The 27,707-nt window shown below is 53.3% G+C and overlaps 1 protein-coding gene across 3 annotated transcripts in view; it reads right to left on the reverse strand.

The window, feature by feature from the left end:
• Nucleotides 1-27,707, reverse strand: part of LOC116948234 (nectin-1-like) — a 74,398-nt gene that overhangs the window by 42,048 nt on the left and 4,643 nt on the right. The window contains exons 1-3 of one of the 3 annotated variants that reach the window (XM_076071346.1): nt 26,368-26,455; nt 3,913-4,269; nt 846-1,157 (exon numbers count right to left, since the gene is read on the reverse strand). In XM_076071346.1, the coding sequence (XP_075927461.1) occupies nt 846-1,157; nt 3,913-4,269; nt 26,368-26,440 (742 nt within the window). In that variant the 5' untranslated portion in view covers nt 26,441-26,455. Of the gene's footprint in view, nt 1-845; nt 1,158-3,912; nt 4,270-26,367; nt 26,517-27,707 lie in introns of those variants that run through there. The other 2 variants (XM_076071348.1, XM_076071347.1) reach the window with 2 other exon arrangements.

The raw sequence follows: 27,707 nt of genomic DNA on the forward strand, positions 1-27,707 counted from the left end.
GCCTGGCATCCCACGAACGCCCGGCGCGGGGTGAACAATCGCGACCACTCGATGCGCGCGCGTATGAAACCCGGTGCGTGTGAATGACGCACATATGAATATATATTGCTGTTAATGCCACACGCGTGCAACAGACACAGCAGTAGCACCGCCGATGCCTCTCGGGTGAATGGGTTTGACGAGGGAATGCGCCGAGAGCTCAAACTGGCGGAGCGTGAAAACCACGGGTCCGGCACCGCGCCGTGGACATGCACTGTAGCGAACTGGAACGAGCGCTCGTCAACAGCACACACACACACACCGATGCATGCAGACGCACGCAGGCACAGATGCGCACACATACATACACACACACCGACGCACGCTGGCACAGACACGCGCACACACATGCATAGAGGTGGCTACACTGACGTATAAGCAGACTCAGGTTACCGGGTTTGGGGCGCAGATCATTAACCACCCCACACACACAAAGACCCCCATGTAGCCATAACAGATTACTGGGGATAGTGCTGTTAGCAAGCACCTGTTAAGGCTGGCACAGTGCATCAGAGGGTGGTGTGGCCAGAACCACGAGTAGCCCAGTCGTTGTGTTTACATACCATGCCAAGTATTCATTTTAGGTTTACTTTCGTGAAAATCCATAAGCGGCTCTCATCGTCGCCACTGACATTGGCCATGACGGGGATGCGAATTTGGGCGAATGGGTTCGTCGCAGTGCGATAATGACAATGCCACTGCTTCCCACACCCCACGCCACCCACACCTCTCTCACTCTCAGCCACTCACCCTCACCCACTCTCACGTTCACTCTCACCCCCCCCCCCCCTCTCTCGGACACTCACACTGGATGCTGAGCGTGGTGGCCATTGTCTCCCCGGCTGCGGCCAGAGAGGGGTGTCTGGCCGTGCACTGCAGCTGCTGCCCGTCGGCGGCGCGCGAAGGCACTAGCCGGAACTCGCTGGTCACGGTGACGGTGCCGTCCGCCTGCTGCTCGCGCCGCTCCGTGCGGTTGCCGTGCAGTGCTGGCGGGGTATCCCATGTCAGCACTGCCGGGGGCCTCCCGCCCGCCGCTCGGCACGTCGCCACGGCGACCTCTGTCTCATCGTCCGACGCCGCGAGACCCGGGGTCGCCTCCAGGGTCAGCACCGGCTTCACTGCGGCGCCGCGGGGAGGGGGGGGGAAGCACAGAAACAATGGTGATGGATGGTGCCTCGCAGCGCGCACAGCGGGACGGGTACTCATTTAAGGCGGAGTTGACCTAGGCAAGGCCCAGGACCGGTTCAAATATTCGCCACTGTCGTTGGTCATGAGATAATAGCACGGCGCACTAACGCACACGTGTGTGCGCAGGAGTCCTGCGCTGTAGTCATTATTCCGCGAGCGAGTGAAGTGCGCGAGCTTCAGAGCTATCGCATTAATTATCAAACAGCGCCCACAGACAGCTCCGGCTACTGCCAGCGGTCGACTCATATTAAACATAGAAAATAAAGAAAGAAGGGATCTTCAGTTTCATTAGATTTATCTTCTTTAAACATCCAAACCGTTTCCCCGTCGCTCTTTCTTCTGCCCAGGCTTGAATCTGAAATTCATGAACCACTTCCACGTTCGGAGGCAGCGTTAAATATTTATGGGGCTAAGCACGGATGTCGTGTCACACCTTAAACAGCTCGCGAGTGCGGAATATTAAACAAACACGCGCAGACAGCGGTGCCGCACCGCTCGCTCTCTCTCAGCACCACCCCCCCTCTGGGGCCCAGCTGGATTAGGGTCCGGGCGAGAGATCTCCTCACACGAGCGCCGCCCGTGTCGTCCACAGCTCCCACAGGCGAGAGCAGCCGTGTCGCCAACTCGGCCAATTTGTTGCCAGATTTTTTTTTTTACAGTTTCTGGGCAGTGGCCCAAAGGCCCCGAAACGTTAAACAGCCAGGAACAAGCAGCACTCTCAAAGGTATAATAGATAAGCGCGTCAAGCATTTGTTGAACTGAGCAAGCTTATTATTGTCAGAGCTGCGGGAAAAGGAATGATGATGGGAGGAGGGGATTCCAAAGTAGAGCGGTGCGAGGAAAGAATCAGAAAGAAGTGAGGTGACTTGCAGTGTGGCGAGTGAGTGGGAGAGTGGGCCGCTGCGTGAGCGAGTGTGTGAGCGAGTGGGTGGGCGAGTGGGTGGGCGAGTGGGGGGGCGAGTGGGTGGGCGAGTGGGTGGGCGAGTGGGTGGGCGAGTGGGTGGGCGAGTGGGTGGACGAGTTCGTGAGCGAGTTCATGAGCGAGTTCGTGAGCGAGTTCGTGAGCGAGTTGTGACCTGCAGTGTGGTGGTTGAACAGTGTGGATGAGACAAAATCGTCAGTCTGGTAATTCAGTGGAACAGTAACCATGGTAGTCGCAATAGAAGAGTGATAAGGCGGTGACTGACCGCCGGCGAGTGAACGAGTGACGGGCAAATCGGTGAGTGCTGGATCAGATTGCCCTATGATTGTGTTACTGAATTCTGACCGGTACAGCGAAGGATGCTGTGTCAATTCAACATGTAAGAATCACCCGCATCGTCGCAGACCATATGCGCAACAGAGTAACCAAGAAAACACTTTCATAATTGATGTTGGGGTCACATCATGCGAGTAGAATGTGTCGTAAACCCTCCTCCACCTGACACAGCCAATGAATAAAATGATCACGTGGTGAACAAACGTTCCAATTTATTACAACTACAACAGCACCATGGTTAGTGCTGCTGGAGAGTGATCCATGCATGTGTAACGATTGGATAAGTACGGTACGCTGATCCTTACAACCAGCATCATCAGGAAAGCTGCCAGAATTGTGAGACCATCCTCCAGACTTGGGCCTCAAATAGGGGATGTGATGTCATCCATGTGCACCCACAAGATAGCAAGGGAGTGGCTGGCAGTGGTGCCTGGAGGAGAATGGAAGCAGGTAGTAAAAGCCTCCTTCCCACATGATCTGTCCCTCCATAGAAAAATAGTCGTTTTACACATCCCATCAGCCACACAGCCACCTATGAGTGCATACTGTGCTAATTTATTTTGCTGCTGTCTCCATGTCCAGCCCACGACCGCATCTCCCGGACAGCGCCCAATCTCGTCACGTCTCAGAAGCTACGCAAGGGGGTTGGAGCCTGCGGTGCATGGATGTTGGTCACAACATCCCTGACGACCGCGCACAGACGAGGGGAGGCCCCTGTCCAGTAGTGGAGTGATAAAATGGGCAGCTGTGCATGTGCGGAGGAGACCTCACCAGATTAAATATATTCAATTGCACAAATTAAATGTTTAGTACAACTTGAGAATGTTCAGCTCCCGACTCGTTGGACCAAGGATCTGGCCGTCACCGCCTATGTATCCACCGAGCAAAAGCCCGACGGATATATCTCGAAGCCGAGACATGAAACCAAAACTGTGCAAAATCGCGCGATCAAGTGCCAGATCAATGCCACCCCCAGATCTTGACGCTGATCCATCTCTAGCACCCGAACGCAGACCCCAACCACCGGACTCTCTGGGTCAAATCCTGTTAGGTGGATGACCAAAAACATTGGATTTGACGCCAGCGCTAGCCTCGGCAACTAGAGGCTATTGCGGCTTACTGGCCATTAATGGGGCCGAGCGTGAGACGAATTGGAGCCAGCAGCGCCATGCGCAGCGAGAGTCGTTTGGGAGGTTTAGGGACAGGTGAGGTCCCTGCCATCGCTGCCGCCGCGACTCTCGAATCTGATTCGTCGCCAATAAGAGAGCCTCCTTGGTATGGGGCAGTGGGGAGGAGGAAAATGAAAGCAGCTCCATCGAGTGGGAGTCAGAGGAGCTGACAGGAGGAGACCGCCCGCAGCTCTCGCTGCCTACTCCAGCTCCGGTCGATCCATCACCCCAGTTCCAAATCAAACGAGCGAACCTCACCGATGACAGAGAGGTTGACGCGTCCCTCGAAGGTGCCGGTGGGGAAGGTGGAGATGTGGCAGAAGAAGACGCCCTCGTCGCTAGTGAGCACGTCGAGCAGTTCAAGCGAGGCGTCGAGACGCGGGTCCTTGTTGCGGAAGCGCACGCGGTCCACGAAGGGTGAGTTGGGGTACGAGGTTCCAAACTGCGGGTTGTACACGGCCAGGTTGGTCTTGTCCCGGCTGTCGCCGCTGAGAGCCTTGAGCCAGCTCACCTGCGACAGGTTCGCCGTGCCCCGCAGGGTGCAGCGCAGCAGCGCCACCTTCTCGCCACGCAGCACCGTCACCTGCTCGTCCGTCAAGATCTCTGCCAGCGAGCCTGCACGCGTGCGTGGGGAGACGGGAGAGTCGGGCGGAGACGGAAGGTTGGAGGTTAGGATTGGCGGAGGCGTCGATGGGAGTGCCCCTCTCCCCGAGCGGAGATGGCATTGGCGCTGAGCAGGGCAGCGTGGTCACACAACAATGGATAACAGCCCCGCGTCCAATCGTGCGCGGCGGTCGTGGCGAGTGATTTCGTGATGCTTAACCACAATTGGCTATTTTGCACGCAGGTGAACACACACACATAGACAAAGATCATGGCTATTTATTGAAAAAAATTAGCCATGATCATTAATAATTTCCTGGGTGAACAAGAGAACAACAACAATAAAAAAAAACTCGACAGGCACCGTGCAGGAGAAACGGACGCTGGAACAGCACAGAATGTGCACCCCGGTCAAACACGAGGTGCAGCTGGTGACAGGGTGAGACGCAGCGCAGACCCTGTCAACCCCCACCTCAGCACCCTACCACTACACCCACCCTCTAACCCACCCAAGCCACCAACTCCACCCTTCCCCTCCCCCCACACAACTCTCCTAGTACACCCACCCCCACGCTTAATTGGCAGTAATTAACGAGTACACAGGGCAACCTGGCGGTTGTACCGACTACGCGAGGAGAGGAGCTACGGAACTCGCTGGAAGCACGGGGCCAGATCCCTCTCTCTCGTGCATCTGTGAATGTCTTTGATTGTGTGCGCGTGTATGTGCGTGTGCGTGTATGTATAGTCCGGCAAAACAACCCCCTACCTCCTCGCGGTGCCGGACGGACAACGCTGCCGTGGACAGTGCTGTGGGGGGGAGGGCCAATTCCGATTGGCTCTCTCCCCTCATGGCGTCTGTGACCACCACAGTGGCTAAATGGGGGCTCTGGACGGGTGTGAGGGGCTGGTAACCCCTCCACCTTCAATAAATTACCACTAAACCACGACTGAAATATCTAACTAATAAGCTTGTGCCGGAGGCCCCCGGGGGACAGGCATCTATGACGTCTCCTGGCCAAACCCCATCTGGCGGAGCCAGGAGATTGCATCTTTACCCTCGGGGCTCCTCCAGAAACAACGAAAAGCCACTACGGATGGCCACGTGGAATGTTCGAACGCTCACTGCGGAGGAGAGGCTGGACCGGTACCGCCTGGATCTCTGTGGCATTCAGGAGGTCCGGTGGACCGGTTCTGGCTCCTGCCACCATGAGGGGTGGACAGTCCTCTACTAGGGGCAGGAGACTGCCAAACAACAGGGTGTGGCTCTTCTTCTGATCAAAAGAATGAAGGGGGTGTGGGAGTGTGGCAGTGAGGTGTGGGAAGCTGTAAGCCCCAGGCTACTTTTGGCTCACCTTCCCATCAACCGGAGGCTAGGAGTGGTGGTCGTGGTTACTTATGCCCCCACCGAAGACAAACATTCGTGGAGGGATGCAGGCAAGGCCGATGAGTCAGATGCCTTCTATGACCTCCTGTCACAGGTGCTGGCTAAAGTGGCCCCTCGGGATAGAGTCCCCTTGTTGGGTGACTTCAATGCCCGAGTTGGTCATGATGCTGGCACATGGTCTGGAGTGATTGGAAGGCATGGGCCAGATCAGCTCAATAACAACGGTAGGAGGCTGCTAGATTTTTGTGCAGCCCATGGGCTCGTAATTACCAACACGTTGTTCCGGCATCGGCACATCCACACAACATCATGGATGCATACCGGGTCCAAGCAAGAACACCTGCTGGACTACATAGTGACGGACCAGCAGATGCGAGCCCATGTCCTTGACACCAAGACCTACCGTGGAGCTGATCTGCCCTCTGATCATCGACTAGTCATCTGTAAGATTCGCCTGCCATTCTTTCACTCCGGTGGTGAGTGTACACCCTGGACCCCATTCCAACCTAAGGTGGCCTGGTCTCAGCTAGCTGATGAAAGTTGCAAGCGAGAATTTCATCATCGCTTGCGGCTGGGGTTGGCATCGTCCCCCACTCCTCCTGATGTCTAGGGTAAATGGGCGAGGTTTAGGACTGTGACTCATGCAGCTGCAATGGCTGCTTTGGGTACGCGGTTCAGACCTCCCCAGAGACCCTGGCTGACAGAGGAGGTGTTCAGGATGATTGAGAAAAAGCGACAGGCCCACTCTAATCATCTACAACATCCCACGTCAGAGAATGACGACACTTACCGCAGCCTTCGCTGGGAGGTTCAGAGAGCCGTGAGGCACTGCAAGGATGGGTGGTGGTCGCGGGTTGCTGAGGAGATGGAGTCTGCCTCAGTGGCCCGTGATCACAAATCCCTATTTAACTCCATCAAAAAAGTAACCTGCAGTGCCACACCTATTACCATAATTAGGGGAAAAACAATGATCCAATCTCCAACCCCTAGGAACAGGTTTGCAGATTTGCTGAGCATTTCTGTGAGGTCCTGGGGGAGGGGAAATCCCTCAGCCAGGAAAACATCGTGGCACAATGTGGGGATGACCCTGCTGAGGCTGCGGTGCCTCAAATATTGGAAGAAGTCACCCCCTGTGAGTGGCTGACTGAGGTGCCATCTGTTGAGGAAGTACTGAAGGCGATCCAGAGTCTGAGACCAGGAAATACACCAGGTAGAGATGATCTCCCAAGCGAAATGCTGAGGGAGGGTGGCGTTTGTGCACAGACTGCCCTACATGACATCATAACAACAGTCTGGACCAGTGGATGGGTTCCGCAGGATTGGAAGGATGCCCTGGTGGTCCCCCTCTTTAAGAAGGGGGACCGCACAGACTGTAACAACTACAGGGGCATCTCACTCCTCAGTGTGCCGGGAAAGGTCCTGGCAAGGATTATTCAACGTCGCCTTGCTAGGCACGCTGAGGAGAAGCTTGCGGAGCCACAATGCGGTTTCAGGAAAGGGCGGTCCTGCACAGATGTCATATTTTTTGTCCGTCTGCTACAGCAGAGGTGTAGGGAATTCCAACAAGACCTACATCTCTGCTTTATTGACCTGGTCAAGGCCTATGATACCATCAGTAGGCCTGGGCTCTGGGTTGTTCTTCGTGCTTTCGGAGTCCCTGACCCTCTGCTCACGATCATTAAGGACCTTCATGATGGTGAGCAGGCCCGAGTAAAACTACGTGGCCGGGAGTCAGAGCCATTCCCTGTACACCTTGGGGTGCGACAGGGATGTCCTCTGGCTCCCACTTATTTAACATCTATTTTGACCACGTAGTTCGTGAAGCCTTCAATAGCTGTACCGGGGGAATCTCCATTTGGTACAGATACAATGGGAGGCTGATCGATGCCCGGGTGCGGTCAAGGGATGGCTCCCTATTGGCCAACCACGTTATGTATGCCGATGATTTGGTAATTGCTGCTCATTCAGAGGAGGAGTTGGAGATGCTGCTGCTGAAACTGGAGAGTGCCACTAAGAGGTTGGGGCCTTACCATCAGCCCCACCAAAACTAAGCACCTGCCTGGGTATTTTGTACCATCGGACACTCCACCCCCACAACTCCTAATCGGTGATGGGGCAGTTGTGGAGAGAGTGGAAAGTTCTCATACCTGGGCAGTGTGCTCCTGACCGGCTCAGGTTTAACAGCAGAGGTCTCACTCCGAATCAGTCGAGCGGCAATATCTTTTCATCGGTTGCGTAATGCTGTGTGGAAGCTACCTGGTCTGTCGCTCCACACGAACCTTCAGGTCTTCTCGGCCACGGTCATTCCCTCCTTTCTCTACGCTTGCGAAACGTGGACCCCCCTAATGGAGCATCTTCGCCGGTTAGGAACATTTAGGCTGGCCTGCCTACGATCCATCCTGGGTTTAACCAGGCTAGATTGTGTGAGGAGCTCACAAATCCTTGAACGATCTGGGCAAAGTCCCATCGGCGAGCTCCTCCGGCAGGCAAGGCTGTGTTGGCTGGGTCATGTAGCCCGCATGCCCAGCCACCGCATGCCTAAACAGCTTTTGTTCGGCCGGATAGAGGGGGCTAAACGGGCGCGGCACGGGCTAGAGAAGACATGGAGTGATGTGGTGACGTCACCGCCACTTAGTGGCAAATGGCGGTTGTTGTTGTTGTGTATGTGCGTATGCGTGTATGTGCGTGCGCGTCTATGTGCATGCGCGTGTGCGTGCACGTGTGTGTGCGTGCGTGTATGTATGTGCGTGTGCGTGTGCATGCGCGTTCGCCTAGTTGTGCACTCATATTGCATTTGCCTTTAATCAAGGAGGTCTTCATTTTTTGTGGTGGCACAGGGGAGTAAGGGAGCAGCTCCTCTCTCTCCGCTGTGTGCGCGAGTGTGAGAGAGATCGATATTTTTGCAGTACGTGACGGGCTTCCCCAACGCCTGTACGGACATCGCAGCCATTTTTCTCAATTTCCCCGGGACGGAGCGAGCGCATGAGCGGGCGACTGAGCGGGCGAGCGAGGGAGGTTGTTTGTCCGCGCGCCGTCGATGCCGATGATGGAGCGAGAAGGGTGAAAAGTGCACGAGAGCGTGCACACTCACTCACCGATTCCTCCTCCTCCCATGTGGAGTACTCAGGTCGCCCAGTAACTGCGATGGTCTCATCCACAGTGTGTTTAACCTCAACTGTGTGTACTTGGCCAGCTACGTAGCTCTTTTTAGAAGCGACCTGGGCACAAATGATAGCTCAACGAAGCGGCATATCACGTGGAAATTTATAGCAGCCAAATATTCTAAATGTGTGTTGATTCTAAATATGGAGTGAAGAACTGGAGGACCTGGAGACAAATCCACATGACCACAGGGAGAACATGTAAGCTACAAATATACAGGTGTCGGGGTCGGGACTGAACCCACAAACTGCTGTATACCATGTGAGATAATTAACATTTCGCCACTGTGTTGAACCACCACCACACTGTAGGTCACAGCAATCCTCTCACTCGCTTATGCAATCACTCACTCACCAACTCACCCACCCAGTCACCCAGCCAGTCACCCACTTCTCTTTCTGCTTCTTCCCTTGCACTGCTCCACTGTGGAAGTCCCCCCTTAAGAGTTCTTATAATAACACCCTTGCTCAATTCAAGAAACACGTTCCACTCATCTCTTTTACAACTGCGATAGTGCTGTTTGTTGCTGGTCGCTTGTGTTCAAGAAATAAATGTACCACGCGGGGTGGGACAAGCGGCGTGGAGATACGCGGACAGATCCCTCGCTCAGCCCGGGCCTAGTACCACGTCTGCGCTGCAGCCTCCTGTGATAAAGCTCAACGCACCTCCGGCACTGGATCTCGGTACAATTAAATTCCTGCCGTCACCAGACACACGGATGCCAGTTCCTGGCCTGTGCCAGCCAAACTCGCACAGGTGGCCACCCTAGTCGGTGGGTGAGCGAGTGAGCTAGAGTGACTTTGCAAACAAGTGAACGCGTGAGTGACTCTGCCAGGAAGCACTAGCAGTTCCCCCGACTGCCCGGGTCAAACCCGGTCAGTGGAGGACCCCGACTCGGACCACGCTTAGGGAGATGAGATTCGGATTGAAATCTCCCGCTCTGGTCTCGCGATAAGTACGGCAGCCATGGCCCGACCGCGACGACGACGACGCTTGCGCCTACGCCCGGGTGGCAAGGGGACACGCGGGGAAGCCACGATGCCGTCAGTGCCGCTCGGCTAGAAGGGGCCGAACGTACGGTGGGTGGCGAGGAGGGGGGCCGTGCGTATTGGATGGACGCGGAGCGCCGGCGGGATACGCCATTTGCAGACGAAACTAAAAACACAAAGGGTCCTGCTGGGATGCTTACCCTCTGCTGCCGACGACACGGCTCGTGCGTTACAGGCGTGCGCACACACTAACCGATTTCATCGCTGCGTCTCTGCGACGGACACCCTATTGGCGTTCTGCCCAAGTGCATTAAAGTTTTCTTAATGACTGTGACCTACGTACGTGCGTTCCCTGCTGCACGTGTCCCTCAGTCCGTCTCTCAGCGATACCCCCAGCACGCGCCCTTTGCGCACTTCTCAGATTTTGCTCCCTCTCACCGGAAGAAACCGATTCACCCGTGGTCATCGTTCCTCAACCCCCTCCATCTCCTCCTCACGCTCCCCCACCTCTCCGCATCCCCCGGGACTCTCCCTTGACCCTGGCTGCTGTTCTAGGAGTCGCTGCCCAGCCCAGACAAATGTTTGTGAAAGCAGCAGCAGCTCAATTCACCGAGTCTCCGTTCATTCGCTCTCTCGGACGACGCGAAAGAGGGGGAGGAGAGGAGGTCGCTCTCAGCTTCACTGGGCACGTGTGTTTGTGTCTCTCCCAGTGCAGAGAGCGGTCTGGGTCTGCCCCGTGACCTCCTGCCAGCGGGCGTTCGACACTTCACGTGGCCTCAAGGTGCACATGGCCTGGCACAAGCGTCGTGGTGACGTCACCGCCACTTAGTGGCGAATGGCGCTTGTTGTTGTAAAGAGCGGTGGCACAGTGGTCAGCACACTGCACAACCAGAGTTCAATAACAGTAGACGAATATCTGAACCAGTCATGGGCCTCCCCGATGTCGACTCAGGCTTAAATTACTACCTGGTGCAATTTGAAAACATCAGCACTGGGGAGACAAAGGTGGTCGGACTTGGTTCCGGCCACACCACACTTTCATAGCCGTGCTGTAACGGCCTTCATATGTGTTCGATAACAGCACACGGTGAATATTTGTCTTCGTGTGTGTGTGTGGGTGTTTATTGGGGGTAAAGCGAGGAGTGATTTACGGAGCCGTGGCTGCGGTTTGCGCTGCAGGCGCTGCGGACGCTGCAGGTCAGAGTCATTAAGACTCGGGCGGTGGAGCAGAGCGCCGGCGCGACATCGCAGCTACTGCGTGCGCCGTGCTTAAACGTACGCATCACACACAGTGGCAGCCCGGCCACACAGCACTGGTCAGCCACTATCACAGCCCCTCGCAACTCTCCAAGCTCTCAGTCTAAAACCCGAGCCCTTTGAACCCGAGCCTCCAGAACACGAGCCTCCAGAACCCGAGCCTCCAGAACCCGAGCCTCCAGGACCCGAGACCTTAGAACCCAAGACCTTAAAACCCGAGCCTCCAGAACCCGAGCCCTTAGAACCCGAGCCTCCAGAACCCGAGCCCTTAGAACCCCGAGCCTCCAGAACACGAGCCCTTAGAACCCGAGCCTCCAGAACCCGAGCCTCCAGAACACGAGCCCTTAGAACCCGAGACCTTAAAACCCGAGCCTCCAGAACCCGAGCCCTTAGAACCTGAGCCCTTAGAACCCGAGCCCTTAGAACCCGAGCCCTTAGAACCCAAGCCTCCAGAACCCGAGCCTCTAGAACCCGAAAATCTAGACCGCGAGAGTCTAAACACCAAGAGTTTAAACACCGAGAGTTTAGACCTCGGGTCTCCGCTTGATCCCAAGCCGAGCTGTGACTACGACCCCAGGGCTATAAGCAAAGTCTCACGATATGAGCCAGAGTCCAAGTTTCATCAGAGAACAAAGTCCCACGGACACAATCGGGTGACGTAGAGACGGCACGGTGTGGGGGAGGAGACGCGAGGATAGTGGGGGAGGGAGGACGGGGCATGAGCATCTTGACTGTGTGTGTGCGATTTGTGTGCGTGGTCATGGGGTGTGTATGGATAGGGTCCATACGTGCTGTCCGTGTCTCCATAGTCTGTTGTGTGTGGTTGGTCCGTATTAGGGTTGTTAAACAACAATAACTGGTAATCGTTTTTATCCAATGCAAAACAAACAATTGTAACGACCATAGTGTGTCATGTGCCAGTGTGTAATGTGCAGGTGGTATTACGCAAACACGTATACACACGCGCGTGTGCAGTGTCATCATAGGCACGTACGCACACGTGTGTGTGTGTGTGCGCAGCGTAATCACACAGGCGAACACGGCGGCACATAAGTTACGCAAGGCGCGTGCGCAGTAATGGCGCATTACGCAACGCGAGACGGAGACGCCACGGGGTGGGAGGCCGCGCGGCAGCAGCCACTCGTGGCCGGGCCGCCGCTGCTGCTGGAGCCCCACAGGGCACGGCCACGAGGGCACGGCCACGGCCGCTCACCGCTGTGCTCTCTTGGCTTTGCGTGTACCACCACTTGGGTGACTCGACCTGGCGCCTCGACTTCACCCCGGCTGACCAAATCAACTGGAAACGTTCAACTACTTCTCGTATCTGTCACTGAATTGTAAACAAAAACAAATCCAAGTATATATTCTTGGTTCTTTCGGTAAAGTCTTTACCGAAAGAACCAAGAATATGAATCCCTGCAGTCACGAAAGCTTTAAATCAAAATCCAAGTATGTTATTTTTGCACATCCCATCAGCCACACGGCCTTACACCTGGCATTTACATGTCAGCAGCATTGGTTCAATGCAAGCAAAACCAATTTCGACATTCGAGCGTCTCAGCAATGCTGGTGAACTGTGAGATGTGTAGAGCCAAGGACCCTGTTAGCAGGTAGCAGATCGTCAGCTTATTTACGTTGTGACTTTTATTCTCCACGATGCCGCTAACGATGATGACTTCACAAAGGGAGCCACACGGAGCAGAGAGCGCGCGAGGCACGCAGTCCGGACAGAGCGCGCTGCGTCCGGCCAGCGCTACTGTGGGAATCTGGGATGCGTCTCCGCCGATGAAACACTCGATACTTGAAACCGGTCCCCAAACATATCCGTGTTGCTCCAACGCTGCTGTGATTATGCACTGCTCGAGGGTCGCGTGCTGCTGATGGGATGTGGTGACTAAAGCACACTCTTATTTTGGTATGTGGAAGCACAGATGCATGATACCTGAAGGAGACAAATTGTCTGCCGAGGTATTTTGTAATAAATTAAATAAGATTTTGGCTGGAGGTGGGAATTAGGGCTCTACGGGGGAGGGGACTGGGTCGGAGGTTGCTCCAGGCTTTGTGGGGGTTAAGCATTGACCTGTACGCAGTGTATGCTGAGAGCAATGAATCAGCCACTCGACACAAGGCTCACAACCACGCACAGAGCCACTCTGTGCTACATCCGCATTCAACAAGTCAAAGTGATTGCCTACTCAAATGAGCAAATGAGAGGCATTGGTGTTCATCTCCCATTAACAGCCCCGAGCAATGGTGGAAATTCCACATACCTGTGGTGGGGCCCAGTGTATCCACAGGACAACCACTGTTGCTAAACAACCCCACAAATTGGTAAATATTTGATCGACCCCAGAATAAGGGATGGTCGAGACTAACGACGGAGCGTCAGCCAAAGGAGGGAAAACACGCCACCCATGTGTCCACAACCTCCTCCTCTTCCCGATCTAATCCTGCAGCCATGTCATCCCCGATCTATTCCGAACCCGAAAGCTTCTTACCCTCAATGAGCGCCCTGCACGGGGGGAGGGGCTTCTGTGGCTGGCGCTCAGGTAGAGTCCAACTCGGCGTGCAGCAACAACACGGGCGCCACTAGTGACTCACGCGCACGCACCTCTCTTCCGCTGCCATGCAAGGGCTTCGTGTGGTCGTGAACCCTCCGCTGTGCAGACGCGCGACATCTCTTGATTTCCTACTTGCAGCCGCCTGTGATATGCAAATCACTACTCAGTCAACTTTCTGTGTGAGTCACGCACCGACACCCGATGGTATGCTGCTGCAACACTCGGGGAGTACAATGAGATCTTGGAAAATCCAAATCTGCCCCCTCTGCACGTCACACCTCGAAACCCCACCACTGCCCTTATCCCATGCGAGTCTCTGGAACTAAGTCGATTAAAACCAGACTCACTGCAAGAGAGCCAGATTAAAGGCGCCACCACTGCGAAGTTTAAACACAATTGCATTCGGCTGTCGTCTGCACGGTCACGCACGTCCGATCCCATCAGCCCCATGAGGAACAGGAACACCGCACAGGCACTACGCGTGTGGATTACTCAGGAGCCTAATTGTTACTATATCTTCAGAGAGAGGAAGTGAGACATGGGCCTCCTGGGGATGGGAGGAAGAGAAGTCCTCCTCTGCTCCGCCATAGGCGGAGCAGAGGAGGACTTCTTCGGTGTTCAGCCTGGGTTTGAACAGGAGCAGCGAGTCAACAGCACGGGTGGCTGGGAGAAGGCAGTTCCAGACTGTGGGGACAGCAGAGGAGAACGAGCAACCCCGCACCGGGAGGAGAAAGGCATGAGAGCATGTGGACGGGAGTAGAGTGAGATGAGAGGGGAGAAGCAGGAGTGCAGAATCACCGACAGTTGAATTTGTTTAAAAAGCACGATACACGAGCGGCGGTTACCATTGCACTCAAGCGATGGTCATTACGGCCATAATGGCGGCACATTACATCGACGCGCGGCTTGCAGAGAGTGCCGTGTCGTTAAGACACAAACGCTTTCGGTGAATGAAGGCAACCGAAGCAGCAACGACTGGGAATGGGATCGGTTCAAGCCCTCGCGGGGCCCATTAACCGCCTCTGACGGCCTTTAACGGCCTCTGCTGGCCTCTACAGTCCACGCTCCCTGCGAGCACCTATCTCCAGGAGAGTGCAAAGTTAAAGGTGCAGCCCTGCAAGTGATCACGCCACTGAGAGAAACCCCCCTCTTATTGGGAGAGACCCTCCCAATAAGGGCTGATGATGATGACTATAAAGGAACGTACCGATGGTTCAGCCCCATGGCCTTCTCCAGGAAATAATCGGAGAACCTAGAGACTCAGTGCAAAGGGCCCATGACCTGGAGTTCAAGTTTCAAGTGCATTTTGTTTTCACGGGAAGGAACTCAGGATATGTGTAATTTACAAGAGTGACCCGAGTCATCACAATTACAAAAGCAATAATTGCATAAAAACTTAGTACAGCAATGAAGCAAATAAAAAACAACTGGAAACCAAACAAAAATCAAGAGTTAAAACTGCGATAGAAAATTAATTTAAAACAGGGCACAAATGCAATCTATTTAAAAGATATGAAGAAGCGAGCAATGCGAATCTGTGGATTGCGTCGTTCTATGATCATACGTCAAGGTCCATTACCCCACGGCAGCCTCACACTTGTGTTCTCAGGCGAGCTAAAAGGGTTCATGTGGGCCTTGCTGTGTGCAGTCTGTGTATGTGTAAATGTGTGTGTGAGTGTGTGCGTGAGGAGTTTGAAACATTCAGGCTGACCTGCCTACAATCTATCCTGGGTTTAACCAGGCTGGATCGCACCTCCGATAAGCGTGATTGGCTATGTACTGTGCAAAAGAAGTTCAACATTTGTAGATTAACAGCTCAGTTCCTGGAATGATCTGGACACAGTCCCATTCAGTGACCTCCTCTGGCAGGTGAGGCTGTGTTTGACTAGGTCATGTAGCCTGCATGCCCAAGCCACCGCATACCCAAGGAGCTTCTGTTTGATTGGATAACGGGGGACTAAACCGGGCATGGCATGGGCTAGAGAAGAGGTGAACTGATGCGGTACAGTGGGGCTGAGTGGACTTGCCTCTGTGGAAGAGGCTCGTGAAGGATCTTATTGGACAGTTGGAGGCAGTTGCTCTGCAACAACAGTGGAAGGCAGAGGAGCGACGCTCACAACAATGAGCAGAACGCAGGACAGCTAAAACACAGCAAGTTGGCACAGTAGTGGGCACAGGTGGTGCATCTGCCAGCCATTGCCAGCAAACCCTGGATACTTCACTTGGCCTACAGTTGTACCTCGCCTGTCACAAGCGCCATGGTGATGTCACCACCACTAAGTGGCGAATGGCGGTTGTTGTGTGTTCAAATTGCGAGTGATCTTGGCGCAGGAGGAAATCTGTCCCCTCACTCAGTCCCCGTGTCCGAGTCCTTGTACCCCTGTGCCCTGAGTCCCCGTGTCTCCAAGTCCCTGTGTCTCCGAGTCCCCATGTCTCAAAGTCCCTATGTCCCGGAGTCCTCTCGTCTCTAAGTTCGCATGTTCCCATGTCTGAGTCCCCATGTCTCCGAGTTCCCGTGTCCTCTGAGAGGGAATCGAATTCGGGTCACCGGGTTCGTAGCCGCAGCACGCTAACCACTGCACTACCACCACCACATCATCAGTGTGACTTTACCGAAAAAAACAAAGAGTATGAATCCTTGCAGTCACGAAAGCTTCAAATCTAGAAAAACTCATTGACCTTGGCTTGATTGACAGCTGCACGCTGACGATGTCTCCCCTTCCGCACTCCTTCCGCTCATCGCCTAGCGGCCAGGGTGAGAGGGGGGTGGGTGGCTGAGTGGGGTCTTAGTCGTTATCTTTGTGTTTGTGCGAGCGTTAAATAGATAACGGCACTATTGGAGAGTAGAGGACAGGGTTATGAAACGTGGAAAACGTGCAATCTCAAACAACAATCACAACTCATAACGCCAGGGCATGGGACACAGACGGGACCGATGATGACGAATATGCTGACGCCGATGACGACGACGATCATTGCACGACGGCGCTGTGATTGCTACCGCCGAGTCGCCAATCGGCATCGACTTCATCGTCGTCATCGTTACCACGCCATTGATGATAATAACGATGATGGTGGACATTAAGCACGCGTGCCGGCCTGGCCCAAACAGGGAGGAAACGCCCAGAGAAAACCCCCGACATTGTATACGAAGGGATAATGCTGCTTGCCACCACCGCGGAGTTCTAATCGCTTCATTGCTGTGCTGTGCTTGTTCTCATTTTATTGTTGTCGTCATTGTGGTGACCCAGCTCACTCGAGTTCTCGCCTGGCCCAACAAAGTACTACAGTATTTGAAACGTAAAAATCACCACCACCAATCGCACAGCCACCAACCACTACGATAGTCCTCGGCCGTGTCACAATCGCCGAGTTGGCAGAAAGTGGAAACAAACGCTGACTCAGACAATCCAGATACGAGGGTGGACCCCCAACAGTCCCCCCACAGCCCACCACAGCCCCCACAGGCAGACAGACAATGTGTTTTCGCCTTCCACTGTCCTCTGAAGAGGCGAAGTGATTTGCGCTATCTGGTTTCCCGGGCGCCATCGACGCGGGGGGAGGGGGGCGTACAACGCCCGACTGCCTTTGTTTCCCCCGTGCTGATGTTTTAGACACACCGGACCGGGTTCTTGTTTAAGTCGACTTAGAGCCCTGCAGTGCGGTGACTGGGTGAGTGGCTGAGTCTCTGCGAGAGTCAGCGCTATAGAGTGTGGATTTACATAGCTGCTACACGTGACCCCATCTCCAGACGCAGTGCAGAGTGCGCACGTTTATTACGGAGAGAGAGAGGCGCAGTCACAGCCATATGCAGAGCAGAAGAGGACTTCTTAGGTCTTCAGCCTGGGCTTGAACAGAAGCACGGAGTCAGCAGCACGGGTGGCTGAGAGAAAGCAGTTCCAGACTGTGGGGGCAGCAGAGGCGAACGAGCGACCTTCTCACCGGGAGGAGAGAGGCAGGAGAGCACGTGGAGGGGAGTAGAGTGAGATGAGAGGCAGGGGAGAGGGGGGTAGTGGTGTGAGCCCAGTCGCCATGTACAGGACCCACTGCTTCACGTCGTGCCAGGCACCGGCACCCCGAGTGAGCGTGGAGCCACGCAATATAAAACTTGTCGGACAAGTACGCTGGGCACAAGGATGGAGCTCTCACACAACACATCACCATCATCGTTCCTGACAAACGCGTTATCTTGACATTCTTAGCGCGTCTCACGCAGCTGACTCACTCCGAGCCCAGAACAGGACCAGCAACATTCCTGAAGCGCGTACAGTATTCAACACGAAGTCAAAGGTCCACCGTATAGCCTTTAAAAATATTTGGGGCAAGTGCTGGTAGCGAGTAAAATCAATTGGGTGGGTAACCAGCACTACGCCAGGTCGCCTTTGTCTCCCGAGTGCTGGTTTTAGACACCGCACCAGGCACTCACTTATTTAAGGCCGAATAGACCTAAGGGGGGCCCACAGGACCAGTTCTGACATTCGTCATCCGATGTTGGCCGTGAGCGGTAATGGGACACGGTCTTCGGGTTTGGGTCGTCGGGTTTGTAACGCAGTGCCCTAACCACTGCGCCGCCGCTCCCCACTATTGAATGCGAACACGCAGCGAGTACGGGCGCTGCCCGCCCCGCTCACCCGGTGAGTGTGGTTGGGTAAGTAATGAGCCTGGTGACGAGGCTCGTGTGCTGGATGGAGCCGCCCTTCTTCACGCCTGCGGCGTCTCCGAGCGCTTCACACGCGACTTACATCGCATCCCACCTCAACGCATTTGACAGGGGGCACTCCCTGTAGCAGCTGTCCCTGTGTGGCACAATGCGACTGGGCACCTGGCCTGTGAGCGGGCGATGATTGCTGCTGTGTGAGCGATCTCAGTCGAGTCGCTTGCGGTGTCATTTTTGAATTTGAACCATGACGCCGGCACACGCAACGTGGCCTTCCTCCTTTTAAATTACGTCATGGGGCCTTTCAATTTCCAATGTGAAGCAGACGACGGCGGCAGTGTTTACAGTGAATATGCACGTCAAAGTAATAACCAGGGGGGCCGGCTGATTCGAAGTGTGAACTGCTGCTGGGCCCCATCACCGCCCCGGTGACACTCAAGGGGGTCGCCACTTAGCCGGGACAGTCCAGGAACTGGCACTTGTGCGTCGGGTGGCAGCAGGAATTGATTTGTATGGAGATCCGGTGCCGACGTCGCTGTGTGTCGCTTCGCCACGGAAGCCTGCACGGTGGTGACGCTAGGCCCAGGCTGGGCGGGGGATGGCGGGCCAGGTTTGCTCTTTGGAGGCGGTGGTGCCGCCAAGACACCGCCATTATCGGTTTTCTGTCACTCCCTCAGTCTTCCCCGCTTTGTGCGATCAGTGTCGAATCACAGAAAGCAGAATTCGTGTGGAACTTTCTCCCCCCCCTCTCTCGCACATCGGCGCAAGCTTTCGCGTTCGAGAATGGTCTGCAGAAGCGGATCCCACAGAGCTACCTCTGAGATCCCTTCAAGTCACTGGAGGTCACCGTCCTTGGGTGGCACTTTTCTGCTCGCTCTGCTACCGGGGAGGGATGTTCGTTGCAAGATGCTTAAATCGATTTCGTCTTCACGGGAAAGTAGTTCGATTAAACACAGAACCAGATTTAATGTGATAAGGCGTTTTAGTTTGGTGCAGTCATTGGTGATCAGGCTGAGACCATCATCATCAACTCGCTACACTGGAGAACGTGCTGCGGTCACAGGCAGCGGCTGAAACCCGGATTGGGACCCAGGGTTCTCAGCATATCTCACCTCCGAGCCACCCAGCCCAGACACTTCACGATTACAGATCACACGCTCAAGTACCCATGATCATCGTACAGGAGGATCCAGGTCAGAACGACTCTAAGAAGAGAGAAGCTGCTGCTATTGTCTCTAATGTAACCAGATGAGATTAACCCATTGAGAAGCACGCAACGGCCATCACCTCTTCTTCAAGGGCAACCCGGGGCACATCAAGACCAGAATGAATTCAGATAACCCGCTTCCTGGGTCCTCACCTCAAGATGCTTTTGCAGTTTCGAACTAAGATTCTTAAATCTGGCTGTGGGGATTATTCTGTAACTCACCAGTGAGTGAACTGAAACAATCGCAAATGGAGCATTACATGCCGGTACACGTGACCATTTAATTTATTCGACTATGACTGGTGGCAGAGGTTTTAAGACAAAAATTTGGGAAGATCATTAGGTGGTCAACCCATTTAAAAAAATGTTATCAATCATAAAAATCAATGGCTGAGAATATATTCGTGTAAGGCAATGCATCAGCTGTCTTTCTGCCTGTCTCTAACAGCAGGTACACGATAACACCTGTGAGGACTAGTTCAAGCAAGCCTGACTGCTGAGGAGACACTGCATGTCACAACCAGTCGAGAGATGTATGCACTCCCAGAATGGCGTGTGGCTGGTGGGATGAATAAATACATCACCGTAGCTTTCAAGTGGAGGGACAGACGGGCGATGGAGGCGGCGGTGGTGTGCTATTGCCCGCTTGCGTAGTTTTCTACTCATCAAGACGAGAGAGCATTAGCAATGAGTGTAGTTATTGGGGATTCTCACCGCGTTCGGAAAACCGGTCACATTGACCGGAGCCTCAACCCCGGCCCACCAGGGCGGCGAGGGTCACCGTGCGTGACGCCGCCGTTGCCGGCTAGCCGTGCGGTGGCTTCCAGCGAAACCGGCCGTGAAAGCATTGCAACGCAGTCAGCCACTCTCATTCCCACCGTCCGCGTGTGTGGCAGTACCACCATTCACGGCGCAGGCGAGGGCAAGGTTCCCATTCTCTCCACTCGCTCCATCTTGGTCATGAGGGTTTATTTTTACTTAACCACTGCCGTTAGCAGCACAGAGGAAAGGCAGCTCTGGGTCTGATATAGACGAGCTCTATCCTCTTTAAACAGGTTTTGTTTAACCCTAATTAACGCAAATTTCTATCCCGTGAAGGGCCGTGGTGTGACCTTTGACACCACATTCTGGTGTGGTGTCAAAGGTGACATGTCCACGTGTACCAGTCGGTTCGTTATCGGTATGAGAATCATTGATCAGTGGACATTCTTTAAACAATGTTATTTAAATTATTCTTAATTGCAAATAGAAACATATACTTTATATTGTGCGTCCCTAAACATATGTAATTGTTTTGAAATTGAGAGGAATAAAAATAACTTTAATCGCTCTGACAGCTACAGGCTTAGTGCGGCCTGGAAGCGTATTGTTAAATAATACATATTACAATTCCTTATAGGGGAAACACATACTAATTAACGGATTACTAACATAGCATATAATCACTAACACACATTACAACTAATTACTAATCTACAACTCATTACTAATCATAACCATTGACTGATTACTAATCGATTACATAATTACAATACCCCCCCCCCTCCGCCTCAAATCACTGCACCTGAAATGAGTTAAATGATGACATCACCCTGCTGCTCTATTTAAGACCGGGAGCAAGCGAGGGCTTTACCATTCTGGCGAATTTCCCGATGATGCTGGATGTAATTACCAGCGAAACGTCGTACTCAAACTGTAAATGTTGTGGATTCACTCTTCAACACACCGGTGGGCTAAAGTAGTGAATTCTTTGTCTTTTGTCAACGTGACACTTTTTTTGCTGATTGGCCGTACTGGGTGGTGGAGGGTTACGACACATTTATAAATAACGCGATCTAACCCAAAAACCTTTATTATGAATATGTAATTGTTTGTTGTTGTGATAGCGAGAGGTTAATAAATATCTAAATCTGCCACCCCCCTCCCCCCCGGTTGTGTGGGTGAAGACTTGTGGTGGTGGTGCTGTTGCTCTGTCCTTGTCCAATCCTGGCCTAGCTGACTCAACAACTCAATAAACGAAACTTGCCACTGATGTTAGCCCTGGGACCGGGAATTGAACTCGGGTCACTGGCTTCATAGCCACAGTAGCCACCGCTAACGCTAACTGCTTCCTGACTATTATAACGAGCTACGCCTTTTGGCGTCATCTGGTCCAACGCCAGTGGAGACTAGGCTCTGGGAAGGGCCGTCTCGGGTGTGGACCAATCAATTTCAGGGACAGTGCATATCGTTATCAGAGTTGTCTCTTTTTGTTTGCATTTTGACTGCTTGTGTTGTGGTTATTGCAAACATGATCCCTTGTATTCTTAGCTCTTTCGGTAAAGTCACGTTGAAGGGAAACAATAAAATAATAAAATAATAATATATATAAAACAATAAAAAATTTTCACGACGTTTCGACCATAACACAAACGGCCGTCATCAGGTGTGTCGGTTTGCATTAATTCATTTATTTTTAAACGGTGTATTCATTTTATAAATAAATATTGCTTAATATATATTTTATTGTTTCCCTTCAACGTGACTTTACCGAAAGAGCTAAAAATATGAATTACTGCAGTCACGAAAGCTTTAAATCAAAATTTATGATCCCTTGTATAAAGGTGTCAGTTTTGGTGTCAGATAAAAGGGTAAAAACCTATTACTATACTTGAGCTAAATAATAATTTTAATGACATGAATATTGGGGAGCAACAGAGAATCCATGTCTTAGTATGTTTTTTCTTCCTTGTTTAGAGTAATGAGGTGACCAAAGATCCCTCCCCATGCAGCCTTAACAGACTGTTGAGGCGAATGCTCTTAGCAGGCACCTATGAAGGCTGGCACAGTGCACGAGGGGATGGGTGGCCAGCACCACGCCCGACTGCCTTTGTCTCCCGCGCGGCGACGGGAACACACCGCACCAGGTACTCATTTGAATCTGAGTCGACCTAGGGGATGTCCAGTACGGTAACCTCCACCGCACCCAGCGACCCTGCCTCTTAACGGACAAATTAGTTCAAACTCCATTGTAGTTTATTAGCAGGGAAAGGGGTGGGGGAGCGGGTGGTAGGGGGGCGGAGGGCCATGCTGGAGAGAGCGAGAACGTGGAACAAACCGCGGGCCCCACACTCGCACACAAAGACCCCCCGCGTAGCCCATGGGCGGAATTTGCCGAGGGGGGCTCCGGGGGGGGGGGGGGGGGCACTGCAAACTCCGCCTATGGCCGTAGCCTTTAACAGACTGTGGAGGAAAATGCTGTTAGTGTGCACCTATTAAGGCTGGCAAGGCCGACGAGGGGGTGGGAGTCCAACACTAGGTCCCACCGACTTGGTCTCCCCGGTACTGATGTTACACACACCACACCAGGTGTTCAGTTATGGCTGAGTAGATGTAGGGTAGGCCCAGAACCGGTTCAGGTATCCGTCACCGATGTTGGCCGTGACCAGGAATTGAACTTGGATTGCCGGGTTCGTACCGCAGTGCACGAACCACCACTTTTCCGCTCACCACCCGACAACTATCCACCGAGCCACACACACACCAACCCACCAATCCACACACCCACAGACCCACATCGCCCAGCCCACGCGTATGTGCATACAGTGCAAAAACAAAGATCCTCCCTCTCGCCTTGACAGACTGTTGGGGCAAAGTGCTGTTAGCGAGCACCTATTAACGTCGGCAAGGCGCACGATTGGGGTGGTGACGCCAGCATCACGCACAGCCGCCTCCGTCTCCCCCGCAATGGTGTTTACATTGTACACAGTTTCTGTGCAAAGATCTCCTGGTAAGTGTTCAGTAATGCTCATACCTACTGTTCCGTTAATTTGCATACAAAAGGCTAACATCCATAACTAACCTCACATTAGGATCAGTGTCAACGTGCATGCACACACGAGCGCGTACAAACTGATAAACCACACTCTTAAACAGTACGAAAAACAAGTAACAATGTGTAATCTTTAACAGACTGCTTGGGCAAGTGGTGTTAGCGAGCACCTACGAAGGTGGCTAGCACCACACGCGGCCGCCTTTGTCTCCCTAGTGGCGATGTTTACACTACACACTGTACTAGGAACTCATTTGAGGCCGAATCGATCTAAGGGAGGCCATTGACAGGTTCAAATAATAATAGTAAGCAATGTTGGTCGTGAGCGGGAATCGAACTCGGGTTGCCTGGTTCATAGCCCAGAGCGCTAACCACTATATTGTAAGGCCGGAATGGCACACCGCTTCCCACTTTACACACACGGAAACCATGCACGCACCGACTTTAAAACAAATAATTTCAGATTTAATTTTCGTGGCACAAATTCCTCCTTAGCTACACTTGGTAATATTACGCTAGACCACCATTTACCCTCTCAACAACCTTTGAAAACAAAAGAATGCGGCTCGAATAATTCCGAGCGGGACCTCTGCTCACTCGCTGCCAAACCCGAGGTGGTCACGCGCCTGGCTAAACCCCAGGACTGATGGATGGATCGTGGGCAGACCAGCCTGAATGTTCAACTCTAGCTGCCAGAGGAGCTCAATAATGGGACTGTGTCCAGATCTTTCCAGGATCTGTGAGCTCCCCCGCAATCTGGGCTGGTTAAACCCCAGGGTGGATCGTGGGCAGATCAACCCGTATGTTTAAAGCCAGCGCAGGCATTCCTCCTACCAAAGGGGCCCACGTCACGCTCCAAACAGCGATGTTGGTGCTCTGCGCGAGTTGCCGTGACGAGTGGCGCCACCCTCTCGGGCGCTCTCCGTCTCATTGCCTCCAACTAAAGGCACACGTGCGCAGTCCTGTCGCGTATCCTGCTGGTCTACGCGAGGGCGTTGTGTACTCACATGCAAGCATGTACATGGTACGGTATTCCCGAATGTGCCACGGTTGTTATGACGTGCCGTGAATATTCCGTGAGGCTCGCCGTGTCTCCCTGCAGCGGCTCCATGTCCCTTTCCCAATCTAACCACCGGCCAACCAGCTCGCACCGTCCCAGCTTGAGACGCGGTTCAGGGATTGGTTCAGTCCAAGTTGGTTTTGTTCAACCAGGGTCAGAACTCTAGAGGCCAGCCATGGAATCTCATTCGTACGAGTGAACTCGGTAGGAGACGTGAGGACCGTCCCAGTCAGCATCGGCATCATCAGCCGTGATCAATCCACCGCTGGATGAAGGCCTCCCCAAGATGCCACCACCCTTCACGAGCCTGCCAAGGAATAATAATTATAATCCACCTGGCGCCCACACACGTTGATTTCGTGGCTCCTCAGTCACAACGTGTGGCACTGCACTGCGAACGCAACTATCCCAGTTCGGTTCCCAGCCATGGCCAAAATCGGTGGCAGCGAGCGAAATCAGAACCGGGCTCTGGACTCCCCGCCCCTCTTCCTTCACCAACCGGCACGGACCACCATAGGGAAGTAAGGTCAAAGAACCCACATGACTGCCATCTGGGGCCCTGATCCAGAGGTGGACCTACAGATAGTGTACAGAGCTTTCCCTAGGGTACAACAAATCGGGGTGAATGCCCCAGGCCTGGCGCTTGGGGGGCCCTGCGTGTGAACGATCCGGGGTGCGCACATGAGTAGCGCGCCAGTTTCAGAGAAGTTGCTGCTGAAGAGGAACTCTTTCGGGTAAAACACTGGCTACGTTTCCTGTCTGGGTTTCCAACCCTCAACACAAACCCTCACCACTAACCCAATGCTGCTGCTGCAGATACTGTTGAGAAGTGTTGATGATGCTACTTCTACTACTGCTGATACTGAACCAGACAGAAGCGCTGCATAGTCAGCATCGAGTGGTAATTGAGTTTACGCGGGTTATATGTCAGTGCTGATGTTGCTGCTGCTGTTTGGGTGTGGCTCGAGGGAGCCTCGGTGTCACCTGACAATCGCACAGCTGTTCGGCTTGGAAAAAACAAGCCGGCTAAGCCAGTGCCGTAGTGGAGCCTCCATAATAGACACACACGGAGACCGAACACTACCTTGCCCAACAAGCACGTGGCTACTTGTATATGTTAACGCAACATGATCATTTGCGTCGTTGTGGAGAATATTCAGGGCGATCCAAATCTGCCTCCGGGCTCTGGAGACCATCTGGAGAAGATTCAATGCATGTGTTGACAATGATTGCGAACAAGTGAAGACTGACTTTTTGAAGCTATTAACATACATTTGTTATCATGTTACACTGTATTATCCGTTATTTTTCCATTAAAAACGATAGTCCCATATAAGTGTTAAAAATGTTGAAGCACCCTGTAAATTAAATTACGATCAGATAATACACATCTTTCTCATATCTGTCTCTCTAGGATAAAAACTAAAACGGAACGCATTTTTTCAGAGCCGACCCCATGCCACACGTGATAGCTCATCGCAAGGACTGATTACAGGGTCCTCCACACGCCAGTCCACCACCACGTCACGTCTTTCAGCGTTCATCAATTTACTCATTCCATTCAAATACAAATTAACTCGTTCCACGCTGCACGCACCCGTTGATTGTTAAGCACGTCCCACGTGACGCGCAAAGCAATTAACGCTGTTTGCGGAACGTGGAACACGTGTATACACGCACGGAACACGTGTACACAGACCACGCGTGCACACGCACACCGATACCTCAATCTCAACGTTGTCCGACGGCTGGCTGGAGATTACACCGAGCGTCATCAGGCATCAAGCAAGAGCCCCGCGTGTCCATGAGTTTGCGTGTACATGAGATTGCGTGTACATGAGATTGCGTGTACATGAGATTGCGTGTACATGAGATTGCGTGTACATGAGATTGCGTGTACATGAGATTGCGTGTACATGTATGACGATGCCTCGGGGATAGACCATCATCGAGCAGTGGATAGATGAAGGCTGATGACGATCATGATTGAGGTGGGGTGAATAACAAATCTAGCAAATTTACCCGAGCCTCCCTTCTCCCTCTTCTCTCTGGCCATTATAATCTCCACGCGGCTGCAGCGTTTCCTCACACGCATGGCTGCCCACTCAAGTGAACACATCCACTATTCCGTGGTGGGGGGGGGGGGTCCGGGCCACTCAGCGTTCCTGCCACCCGCTCACCGCTCTCAAACACGAGGAGTCTCAAGCCGGGTCACCAATCACTGCACCACCACCACAACAACAACCCCAGTGGATTTGATTCGGCTACATTCTAACTCCAGATGAGAGGACAGGCGCTAGTTAATCATGACATCATCACCCAGACCATTGAGAAAAGTGAACAAAAGCAAGCGACCTAATCCACATCTGTGGTGCTCCCTCGGGCAGGGCGTGGGTTTTCTCCGGGTGCTCCGGTTTCTTCCTACCACGTGTATAATAAACACGTCTCGTCATTAATCGGCCGACAACATCTGAAAGCAAACACCCAATGCAGGACCCTCCTGAAAAAGAGGTGCCAAGACTCAGTGTGGCTCTCTTGGATAAACAAGAAATGTTTGTTATTGTGATTTGCTGACCCCTCCCGCCTGGGCATGCGAAAAGAGCTTCATAATTCATCGGATTCCTCCAATCGATGGGCGATGATCGAGACCGATGATGGAGCGGCAGCCAAATATCGGAAGGCGTCTGAGAAAGCATCCACCGAGGAGATGGAGCCATGCAATTAGCTTCAGCGCAAGTGCTGTGTGTATTATTACATCACAGAATCGCGAAGCGTGGGGGGCTGGGGAGGCCTTAATCCAGCAGTGGATTGCCCACGGCTGATGGTGGTGGTTATCATAAATAGTTATTTCGCCTTGACACGAATGGGCTCCTCGCGAGGAGACGCATTCCAGAGGCGAAGTTACTGCGATGATTAAGACGCTGAACGTGGGCAGTGTGCAGAGTCGCGTCGAGTTCTTAAAGAACACCGCGAGCGGCACCGAGTTAATGCCGGGGATTAATAGTAATCCAGGTCTCCATGCGATAATTAGGTCGAGGGCGCCAAGCACGACTGGATGGCGCGAGGAGACCCGGAGTAACCGATCCCGCGACCAAGGTGCCGGGAGTGGTTCTGACAACACCATCACCTGGTCTCCCGCGTGCCGGCCTTTGTAGGTGCTCGCGGACAGCACTTGCTAACAGCATGTTGAAGGCTATATGGGGAATCTTTGTCTGTTTGCATGCGCACGGATTAAAGAGGATTCAAGCGGCATACGGGAACACGCGTGCGTGTGTGCGTGCATTTGCTGTCCGAGAGTGCGTGTGTACCTAGGGGAGCAGTATTTCAGTGGCTAGTGCGCTGCACTACGAACCCGGCCACGC

Source organism: Petromyzon marinus, chromosome 32 (genome assembly GCF_048934315.1).
Source record: "Petromyzon marinus isolate PM22_M1 ecotype Great Lakes invasive population chromosome 32, UKy_Petmar_22M1.pri1.0, whole genome shotgun sequence".
Lineage (NCBI taxonomy): Eukaryota > Metazoa > Chordata > Hyperoartia > Petromyzontiformes > Petromyzontidae > Petromyzon > Petromyzon marinus.